Here is an 11,984-nt window from a genome sequence, read left to right on the forward strand (position 1 = left end):
GATAAAGCTGGCAACTTTAAGTCTCATAGGCCATGAAATGCCTAGATCTGAAGTCATAACTTCATGGCATGCTCAAATCCAAGAATGACACCAAAATAAGCTACTAAAGGCCATAAACTTCTCCATGAAGAGATCTCACAAATGAATAGTCAAGGTGTCGACTTTATACCTTGATATGGTTGCCTCAACAAAGAAATCTCTGGATTCAAGCTTCTCCCTTCCACTAAGCGTTACCAACTTCAACTCCTTCAAGAAAACATTAAAGAAACACTCTCTATGGACTCACAACACTCAAAAATGACCTTAGGATCTCAAGGTTAGGGTTTTGGTCAATGGAGGCTGGAAATGAAACCAAACCTTAGAGCTTTAGTTGTTTAAATAGGGTGCACAAGCCCGATTTTAGGGTTTCCCAAACCACAACCAAGTCATCGAATTTTTTGCATATAACAAACTCAATAAACAATGTTCAATTGTATTACAAACACTGCAATAAACCAAAATTTGATACAAACATGTTTATGTGAAACCCTGCCCTGTAAGGAACATTCAATTTCAACTTTTCAAGAGGCAGTTGCTTGATTTAGGATTTCGTGAAACGCGTTACTATTATTTTTCTTGTAACAATAACTTATAACATATTTATTATAATATTGGGATTGTGCTAGACTGCGAGTAATATCTGTTACTTGACAAGTAAAAATAATAAGCGCGCAATCATGTTGTTAAAAGATAGGAATTTATATTAGTTTGCAATAAATAAATAAAAAAAAGAAATATGTAAACGAAAACAAGTCTGTGAAATAGTTTAACAATAATACAATAGAGAGAATTAGAGATATATGATTTATAATCCAGGCTACAAAATTTTGACATAAATAAAACAGCAAGCAACAGATAATGATTTGCAATCTGTTTATAAACTTTTGCAGCTGCTGGTCTGGTCTACATCTGTGATGTGTGTATTTGCAGATTTGGAAAGAGAAGAGCAATGCAATTCAATGGGTTTGGGTTTGATTAATAAGTGGACTTTTGTCTAATAAGCATCTGCTGAAGCTGAATGACTTGTTGCTGCTGTTCTGGAGGCAAAGAGCTTAACTGCTCTGCTGTCAGATTCATCACTTGTTCCAATAATTCAGATTCCGAGCCAGAGGGAAGAACCTGCACCCAATCCATTCAGACAATCGATTAATCATACACACCAATTCTTTTTTTCTTTTTAATATAAATAAATACCTCAAGTTTCTGGTTCTGGGAGTCTATGGGCCCTGGTTTTGAGAAGTGGTTTTGATTCATGTGTGGAGTAGGTGAGAAAGGGGCAGCCTTTCCATCCTCCATTTTCAATAATTTTGGAGGATGATGATTAATTTGATCGCTGTTGCTGTTGCTGTTGTCGCGTCCATGTCCATTTTCTTGTAACTTTGAAGCAGTGTTATTGTTTGGAATTGGATGATTATTATGCCCCCAAGCACCACCAGTTGGAACATTATGATGCAAAGGCAATACATGATGATGATGATGATGATGATGATGATCCTTGTCTCCATTGTTAAGAATAGAAGGCCCGATTGAGGAGCTGGGCTGTAAACACATTCAACACCCCATCAATTTTTAGTTTAAGGCATCGTACTTTGACCCAATTATAGCATTCTACTTATATTTTTATTTTTCTTATCATATTACTACTTTGAAAACTCTACCTAGTTATAGCAATGAAAACTGCTTTGAATCTAGATGACATTGTTATAATTTGGTAGACTTTTCAAAGTACAATGTTGTAATACGAAGAAATGTATAATAAACAAATCAACTAAAGTAGGTTTTGCTCATTTCACCCTAAAAACAAAACCATAAACAAACTATTCTATGAGGCACATGATTCCAATAGCTACATATTTGCAAGAGTAAAGTGTAAATTAACACCTTAAAGACATTATCTTGTAATAATGAATGAGGGGGAGTGGGTATAGAAATAGAAGGTTGTTGTGGATGCAACGACTGAAGGGTTCCAGACACTCCTCCCAATAATGTCGGATGTGGTGGTGGGGTCTGAAACCGGGGAGGGGGCTGTAGGGGAACAGATGATGTGGCATAGTGAGTAGGAACAGATGAATGTGATGATTGACTTTGACTTTGAGCTTGAGGCATGATGAACCCAAGTGGCATCTTGTTTTGAGCAAGAGGTGGCAGCAGCAGCCCAGAAAGAGGCTGTGCTCCAGATTGTTGAGCCACTGGACCAGGAACTTGCCGACCAATCCCCGCCATGTGTAACTACATCATACAAACAAAACCATTTAACCATGTATTTTTTTCTTAATATATATTATTATATGAGTAATGACTAATTTTCACCAAAAAACACATAAAAATTTGACATGGCTTTATAACACTTCTCAAAAGTTTGAATGATTTTTTTACAACGTTCTTCCAAGTTTGAAGGAAGTAAATGCATACCAATTGGGGAGGAACTGTCTTCAGCATTATATGAGCCTGCAACCAAAGCATTAGGAAAGATGTTTAAAAAGTGTTACTTTAAAATTTAAATAATAAGGTGGAGATAAAGACTTTTAGTGGAAAGATGTTTGCACTTCTAATATGAGAGTTAATATGATAGTATCATGAAGAGGAATATGGAAGTTTAGGGTCAAACAATAACCTGCAAAACCGCTTTTGACAATTGTGGATTTGCAAGAAACAGTTGGCGTGCTTGTTCCTTGTTTTGAGTGGCCAATGCCTGTTTGTGTTATCAACATTACAACAATCACATTATTTCAAGTTAATTACAAAAAACAAACTTAAGACCATAAAAAGCACGTGATTTCTGCATACCTTGACTTCAGTCAAAACCTCAGTCAACTGGGTGTTGGACATTTTAGCAAGATGAAGAGTCAAAGGGTCTGTTCCTGGTATGGGTTGACTCCGGATGCCATTTTGACCACCTCCAAGAGCTCCCGCCATCACAATTGCAGCAGCCATTGCATCTTGTACACCAAAACTCTGGTGAACACTAGGATCTCCATGTCCAGCTGGACCCCCAATTTGTTTTTGAGGAGCTATGTTACAGGAACACAACATTATTTCAAAAGATATTAGATTGATTATCTCATACTATTACAAAAGTAATCAGGTCAGGCTAAATCTTTACCTGTATTTGTAGCCATTCCAGGTCCTCCACGACCCTGGAAAAAAAAATATTAAATTAAATCATCAATCAGACAATGTCAATGACTATATTCAAATCATTTAATTTACCTGTTCTTTGCTTCTTTCGTTATTTTTGTCATTTTCAGCAAAATCAACTCTTAATTGTCTGCCATTGATATCATAACCATGAAGATTTCGTCTAGCACTTAGAGCTGTTTCTTCATCTTGGTATTCACAAAACCCATAACCTTTGGGTTTACCAGTTTCTCTATCCACAACTAATCTGACAAGTTAAAAGAAGATAGAGAAGTTATACTTTTATACCAGAAGATACTGATATGCATTTAAGCCAAATCCTAGAATAGAAGTTAGATGGCTTGATATCTATTAGAATAATTAAAAGAATCTTATTGTTATGCAATGCTAGGAGTACATGAAGCAATCAAATTGTGTTACAACATTCATAAACCAAACTCTTTGCATATTACTAGTGAAATTAGTAATGAGAAACACTTAAACTCATGTATCCGTTATTATAAGGGATAGACCTCAGAGAAATCAAGCACTTCGATTGCCTCCTTTAACTAATCGGGTGCTAAGATAAATGCAATGTTTTTTGGTGAATGTTACTATTTACTATGATTAGCCATAAATTTTTCAGATTAAAGCAGGCAGCAAGCAGCATTTAAACCGAAAAATAAAATAAAAAATACTACTTTGTGGAATAGATAAATTGACGAACCTGAATGATACAACAGGGCCAACCTCCTCACAAATTTCTCTAAGTTGTTCTTCAGTTGCATCGTATGGTATGTTTCCAACTGCAAACAAACACGTCATATAATGATATAAGTGTTAAATTGATTACAAACTTCCAATAAACCATAGACAATGAAAATAAACTCTACTGTATTGACTGCGTTAGGGTTTTTAGATTTTCTGCATATTTTTCCTATAATTTGGTTCGATCTCAAACCCCTGGTTACGAAAATGTAGAAATATAGAAGGAGATAACGAACCAAAAACGCAGCGATGTTGAGAATTGGCCATCAAAATTAACAAATGAAGTTGAAGATAGGGTTGTTAAGCTCCCTCTTATTCTTCCTTAGCATCGTAAACTCTCCAATTTCTTCACTAATTTATTCAGTAAACCCATAAAAAAGTTTCTACACTTAGCTTTCAATCAAACCACGACTACCGCCAAGACAAGTTCGTTCACGCTTCTCCGACTGATTCCTTAAAAAATATCAATAAATAAGAAAAGGGGAATCTACAAAGTAGAAAAATGAAGGGTTTTTCGTTTCTGATTGTATTATTGGGAGTATGAGGTATTCTGGGATTCTACAAAATTGAACCCTAAAATCCGTATGTTGTACTGAGAAAATGGGATTTAGAAAAAGGAAAGTAAATAATGATGATATGATTGGCAGTTACAGCAAATATCCCAAGAATTACAGAGTGAGAAGGAAAAGAAGAATGTGAAAATGGAATTCTATTATTATTCAGGGAAGGATCTGTTGGACGTCAGATTGGGGGAAATCTTTATGCAAGAGCAGCTGACGATCTATTTGTTCAAGGAAAGAACATTTACAAACAAAACCTTATTTCTCAAGTCCTCACAAAATAGATAGAAGCTCTGGAAATTGGATGAACTTATGTTTTTTTACCTTTGGTTCATCTAATTTTTTACATTGGGAGTCTTTATGTTTCAAAATTAACATTCTTATTATTATTATTTTTTTTTTTTTTTTGGCTAACTCCGTTGTAAATAAAAGTTAAATAAGACTTATTTTTACATTAACACTTTATTCTTTCCTAGGGGTGAGTTGGACCGAATCGGACCAGACCGGACCGAACCGGCTATTGGATCATATCGGTTTTATAAAGATTTGTGGACCTTGGATTGGACTTGTTATGACTTACCAAGTCCAGGTCTATATCCAGCTCCCGGTTCTTGGACGTAAAGTGAGCATCTGAATCAGACTAAACTAGACCTGACGTGTTTTGCAGAAATTGATGGACCTTAGATCAGACATAACGAGGCTTATCAGGTGCATGTCCGATCCGGAGGTCCAAATGTCCACCCTTAATTCTTCCACTTCACTTTCCTTCCTCGGATAATTTAATATTTGATTGTTTTTAAAATCAATGTATGGTCTAAATTTTTAACAATTTTTTTATTCAATAGCGGAATTTCTTAGATTCTCATAATATTTTTATAACTAATGATTATTAAAACTCAATATAATTCAACTCACATATCAAACCATAAATAAAACATAAACGGATAGCAAATATAATACAATGCTAAATGCTAAAAGCTTAAGTCTTGAAATCTCCAAAACTCCCAAGCTTCTTTATTTATAGTATCACCTATAAATCATTACCTGAAACACACATGAAAGTAACATGTCATACTAGAAAATCTAAGGACACTAATAAGATTAGACTTCTTAGAATTTAAAACACTTTAAAATTTATTAAAATCACGTATACATCTTTAACACTTTATCACATATATTTTCATATAAACCATATATACCACCACTGAAACACCTTAACACGTTTAAATAATTAAATTCATATAATAGCCAAAAGAATTAAACTACACACATGTACACAAATACATGTAACCTTAATCCCCTAGACCTCTTGTATCACTAGGACAAGTGTGAAGCACGAGTCAATAACATTAAGACAAGTGTAAACACAAGTCGATCGCTTCGAATAACACAAGGATAAGTGAGTAACATAAGTTGCTAACATTAGAACATGTGAAAATCACAAATTGATATTTGGGACAAGTACAAAGCACAAGTCGATATTTTCCACTCATAAAGAGCTAGTCTGATTGTGGCACTAGGCAACGACATTCAAAAATGTCAAGGCAGTCTAGCTACTTCGGATATTTAGCCCCTTACACGTAAGCTTGGGCCTCTCATATGTATCTAACAGACTAACACCCGTTTCCCACTTTAAACCCTTTGAAATGTTGTGTAAAAACCTCGGTAAAAATCCTTTAATATTGTAAAACACTTAACCCTTTAGCAAGTTTAAATCCCTTTAACAACTCTGAAAGCCATGTAAGATCACATTTAATCACATATATGGAGTATAGTAAGTAGTATAGTACGTACATCATTAATATATTCTTTAACACATTGCATGCCATATAATCACATAAAAAGCCATGCACAATAACATGATACACAGATAAAAAAAAATAATAATAATAGCAAAAAAAATTTAGTTTTATACTTTTATAGGGGACAGTTCAAAAAAATATATGTACTCTCCAATGTCCTTTCGCCTACACAAAAGTCTAGTAATCTCTCTAGCTCATCAAGAAAAGCCCTATTCACAAAAACAACCTTATTAGTTTCATGAATGCTACGATGTAACTCTTTTATAGGGTTTTAATAGTATCTTGTTTAGCTTATATCGCTTTACTTTCAAGAATAATTATGGTGTCCTGGCTGTTTGTAACCCACGAATAGAGAGGGACGGATTGTGAATAGGGTCTAATGGTTGCTTTCACGTACACTTTAGTGTATAATTAAGTTCCATAAGCATATATGGTTCTCATGGCTGGAATTAATGGTAGCAACAATTGTATGAATGGAATCAAGCATGTTATTTTAAGGACACTTACAAGGAGGCCGGCTATATACATAACTCGGGCAGCAAGGTTTTATGAACAAATTAAACAAGAATTCTCGTGACATAGATTGGAGAAGAAAGAACAAGTAGCATGGTTTTATTCTGAAAATCCTAAAACATGGAATTCAGATATATAGGAATTAAATTTTAAGTTTGGGAGAAGCTTGGAAAGAACATGCTCTACTTGTTCGAGATTTTCGTCAATATGCATGGCAGCAACATAAATTGAAGAACGAATTAGGAATTAGAAACGAAGGGACTTACTAGTGTCGTGTTTGGTGTCTTCTGCTTCAAGGACGCGTATAATCTACAAAAACCCTAGCTAGCTAGGCTACCTGATCAAGACCTCTCTCACGTCTATTATGCGTATGGCTCACTGATGAATGCGTATAGAGTACGACTAGGGATCGTTATATGGAGGGCTATGCGTGAGGAATACCGAATACGGTTGGTCTTGAGCTGCGTATGGATCATTGCAAATCTGACATTCGCTAGCTGGCAACACAACTTTGACCACCCAAAAAAAATCTCAACTATATTCCGCCTACACAACTACCTTGCTTTTGGTCTTTCTACCCGAAACCCGTATTCTATGATTTTATGATACTTTCTGGATTGATAGAGTACCCCCTCAATTTATCTTATTTCGGTTTTAATAATTTTTATTTAAATTTTTTGCATTTTTGTTTCCCTTTATGACACTTCAAGGCCGGCCCCAGAGGGAGGAGGGCAAGCTGGGCGACCGCCCCGGCCTCGCTAAATTTCGGGGCCCCCGAAATTTATAATAATTATATATATACTTTTGGATTATATGAAATACAATATGCAACATGACAAACAAATGCACTTTAGCTGAGATTGTTGAAGCTTGTTGAGGCGCTCGAAATTTTGAATTAATGAAAAGGGCCCATGTTTGAATCTCATAGCTAGCTCTTTTTTTTTGTGCTTCGTTGTGGAACGTGATGGAAGTGGTGAAAATAGATGGAAAATAGACGATGATTAGCGGGAAAATAATCACTGTTCCGAATGACTTTTCAATTGTTAAAAAACACATTTAATCACTTCATAATCTTATTTCCAATCTAAAATTTTCACATCTATGAGAGTGACCTGCAAATAGAAAAGAAAATGAGAGACATTCCAAGATTGCATAAATGAAGCTACTGAGTTACGATTTTGAATCCCCCAATTTCTAATTTTGAAGTTCTAATTCTAAAGGTATGATATCTAATTTTGAAGTTCCAATTTCTAGGTGTGTGTTTAGTATCCCAGAATAACTATGATATGTGGTCTTTTTTTCCTGAATTCATCAATCTTTACCAAGTCATTAATTGTTAAAAACTATTTCAATCAAGAAGGGATGAAATCGACTATTCCAGTGAAGTTTTTTCCCAAAAAAATCAATGCATATGAAGTGTTAGATGCAATGTTGGAATGAAGCCAACTATTCCATTCAAGTTTTTTTGTAATCTTTTTCATGCATATGAAGTGTTCGATGAAATGCTGGAATGAAATCAATATTTTTTTGTTCATATGAGTATTTTAGGTTTTAAAATTTTAAAATACAACTTATGAACTTAATCTTTATCTTGATAGAACAAGTGACTATAGACTCCATTAAGTTTCTCATGTTCAATTGTTGCACAATTGTGTATGCACAATCTAAAAGGACATCAAGATCAATTTCATCAAGATCCAAGATGAAGTAATTGAAAATACAAAAATGAATCAAATGAAGTAATTGAAAATACAAAAATGAATTAGATGAAGTAATTGAAAATACAAAAATGAATCAAAGTAAGTTACTTCTATTAGCTCTTTAGATGTACAATCCTGCCATTCCCTCCCGTTTTCGCTTTTAATAATTATGGATCCTTGTTCAAAGAAGTGCGACAAAATGACAAAAGAAAAAAAAAAAAAAAAAAAAAAAACTAAATTTTGCAAGACTGTGAGTTTAGTCAAATTGTAAAAAAATGTTTCGTACACTAATTCTAGTTATCTAAATATAATATTTTCTTTATCTTGAAGGGCCTCATTTTATGTTTTTCCCCCAGGCCCCAAATCGGCTTGGACCGGCCCTGTGACACTTCACCCTATAACAATTTAAATGTCAAACAAATCCCTTTAAATACTAACTAACTAGATATTAAGTAAACCCTAAAAACTAATTTAATAACAAATAAACCTTTTTAATAATTCGATGTTGGAAACTTATGTTAGCATATTTATACATAATTTCACTCAATAAATAAATAAATTTAGATCAAAATCAAACAAAAAAATGTCTGATAAAATATCTACACTATGATAATTGATTGATTGTGATCAATTTTATTTATCCGTTATTTTAGTATTAAACACTTAATGAGGAAAGTGTTTATCAGCGTTGTACGCACATGGCCTAGTTATGACTATGCAACACATAGCCTTGTCTTGTCCCGTAAAAGCCACTTGATGCTCTATGCAGAGCGTAGAGCTGTTACGCATCGCGTAACCTGATTGATGTTGACTTTTGACTTTTAACAATTGACCTTTGACTTTGACCAAGTTTAACTTTAGGTCAAATGGGGTAATTTTAGTAGTAGATTAAGGCTTAATCCCTGTTTGATGTTTAGGTGACCTGTAGAGCAGATATTTGGAATGGTGATCAGTTCAGTTATCTTCTAGACTTTAAGGTGAGTCTTCCTCACTATACTCGTGGGTCGAATGTGATGGATTTTAGGTAAAACAAATAAACTAGAAAACAATTCCTAAGTTCACATGCAACCTACTTTGGATCTATGTTTTAACTATTGAACATATAATTTTGAATTGCAAACAAGAACCCTAGAGGAGAGAGGATATTTTTGAAAATGACTAACTAGGGTTTGAGGGTTACATACTTTTCAATTGTTATAGTAAACAATTGATAATCCTCTTGAACTTGATCTTCTTGGAAGCCTAGCACCACAAATGTAATGCCTCTAATGGAATCACACCCAAGAACTAGCAAGAAGGAAACTTGAAGGAGAGAGGATAGGGTATGTAAAAATCGGCCTAGGGTTTCTTCCAAGGTAGGAGTGGGCGAATTTAGGAGCTGGGAGGCTCCTTATATAGCTGAGGGATCTAGGGTTTTGGGAAAACCCTAATACTCCTTTGCTTGGGGCCTAAGCTAATCCAAAGGCCATATCCAAAGCCCCTTGGACGAAATCCTTAGGGTTTTCCCTATAGATTTCGTCCACCTCCCTCCAAGGAGGTTCTGGAGCCTTCCAATCAACTATCTGATAATTGCAAACTAGTCCCTACACTTTATAATTAATACAGTTAACCCCAAAGTTAATTCTAATTAATTTCTGGCTAACTATTAATTAAACATTATAATTTCTAATCAATATATTAATCCTTTAACATATTAATAAATCATTTATATTAATTTATTAATCTTATAATAAATCAATATCTCTCCTTTCATAATTTCCTTGTCTGGTTGCTAGGTTTGAAGGCAACCCAAAAGGATTGTGCTGCTATCAATTCAAGTACATACCAATGATATACTTTGTTAAATATTTTATTATTTAAAAGTATAACTCTTAGACAGAGTGTTTTAATACCATGTATTTATAGTTAGTATATCTTTTATGGGTTGATATACTATATTCACTATAAACAATGCTCTGATACCAATCTGTCACACCCCAAAACCACGAACGGCGGAAACGTTCAGGGGTGTAGGACGTCATGTACAGTATCACAACAGTGTAATATAATAAACAAGCAACAACATCATCCATTGCATTATAAGTAAAGTTTTATACATGTGTGTTCTTTCATTGTGGTAAGACACCAAAAATATACAATCAAAATAAAAGACGAGACTTGACTGCTCCGTCTTATCAAAACCTGGCCTCCGTACCTGTCTACTGGCGACCTGAGAATACAAGTTATTTTGAAAGCGAGTATCATCTTTAAAGCTGGTGAGTTCATAAGTATATAAGTGTCATTGCTTTGTTTGTGAAAACCTGCTATGAATGCCATGAAAGACCTTTAAGTGAAAATGTTGAGGTAAGTATGAAATCCCTAGAAAAACCCTTATTTTCTATAAGTATGAAGTGTAGTCTTCTACCAAGACTCGAATGTTTTGTATGAATGAAGTGTAGTCTTCTACCAAGACTCGAATTTTTTGTATGTATGAAGTGCAGTCTTCTACCAAGACTCGAATGTTTTGTATGAATGAAGTGTAGTCTTCTACCAAGACTCGAATGTTTTGTATGTATGAAGTGCAGTCTTCTACCAAGACTCGAATGTTTTGTATGAATGATGTGTTTTTCCTTTGTGTAGACTAGTACTAAAAGTGCTTAGTCTAACTCATCGTTTATGTGAATGTGTCACAGAATAAAGTAAACAGGAAAAATATGATATGGTAAGTGTTGTCACTGGGTACTAGGACCAACACTACATCGCATGAAGCGAAAGTTAGACCCTAAGGAACATCCGAAGAGTGTCCCCTCATCCTCTGTAGCAGCAGCAGGATGGAAGGAGGGTTAGTCCCTGCATCGATCTCTTGACGTAGATCGTCAACTTAATGATCCTCCGAAGATTCACATCTCGTCCACTGTTGCAACAGCGGGCGGAGGGATAGTTAGTCCTGTCACTGACCACAAATCAAGTGACTACCTTAGACATCCGTAGACGTCATCGATCACTGGCGCTAATCAGTGAGATTCGGAATGGTAAGTCCCGCCGAAAACATCCCCTCGAACGGGAATAGGAAAGACAATTTATACAGTAAATACTAATAAATCATCCTCTTAGATCTAAGTTCAAGTATCCAAGGTAAGTAAGTACAGAATAATGTACTTATTAAGAAGTGTCCCTGTCTAGAATTCATGTAAGTCTGTTCATGTAACAGGTAAGTATATGTAAACATATTCATGTATCATAGAATCCTAAGTACGTGTAATCATGTATCATGTAAGGCATTAGTATAGACTCATGAATGAACTGACTCTTGTTTGATATTCTCTGACTATCCCTATAATAGTTAACTGGAAAGTATGTTGTTGTTTCAAGTAGGTTTATGCAAGGTATCTAGGAGCTTTGAACAATAATTTAAAGTGACTTGAAGTCATTATACATTTCAAAACTAATACTTCTGTTGTCCAAGTATTTTAAGATAGAAAACCATTTCACGTGACTTCTGTTGA

At 34.7% G+C, this 11,984-nt stretch overlaps 1 protein-coding gene across 1 annotated transcript; it reads right to left on the reverse strand.

Moving 5' to 3' along the window:
• Positions 1-778: 778 nt before the first annotated feature.
• LOC111875984 (cleavage stimulating factor 64) lies at positions 779-4,755 on the reverse strand. The gene is made up of 10 exons (XM_023872503.3): positions 4,161-4,755; positions 3,884-3,962; positions 3,250-3,424; positions 3,143-3,176; positions 2,827-3,050; positions 2,654-2,731; positions 2,452-2,487; positions 1,921-2,268; positions 1,234-1,578; positions 779-1,158 (listed from the first exon to the last, which is right to left on the reverse strand). Exons 1-10 carry the CDS (start codon positions 4,189-4,191, stop codon positions 1,015-1,017), a joined length of 1,494 nt encoding a protein of 497 aa, XP_023728271.1. The 5' UTR covers positions 4,192-4,755; the 3' UTR covers positions 779-1,014.
• Between the last annotated feature and the right edge of the window lie 7,229 nt (positions 4,756-11,984).

This window comes from Lactuca sativa, chromosome 1 (assembly GCF_002870075.4).
Source record: "Lactuca sativa cultivar Salinas chromosome 1, Lsat_Salinas_v11, whole genome shotgun sequence".
Classification (NCBI taxonomy): domain Eukaryota; kingdom Viridiplantae; phylum Streptophyta; class Magnoliopsida; order Asterales; family Asteraceae; genus Lactuca; species Lactuca sativa.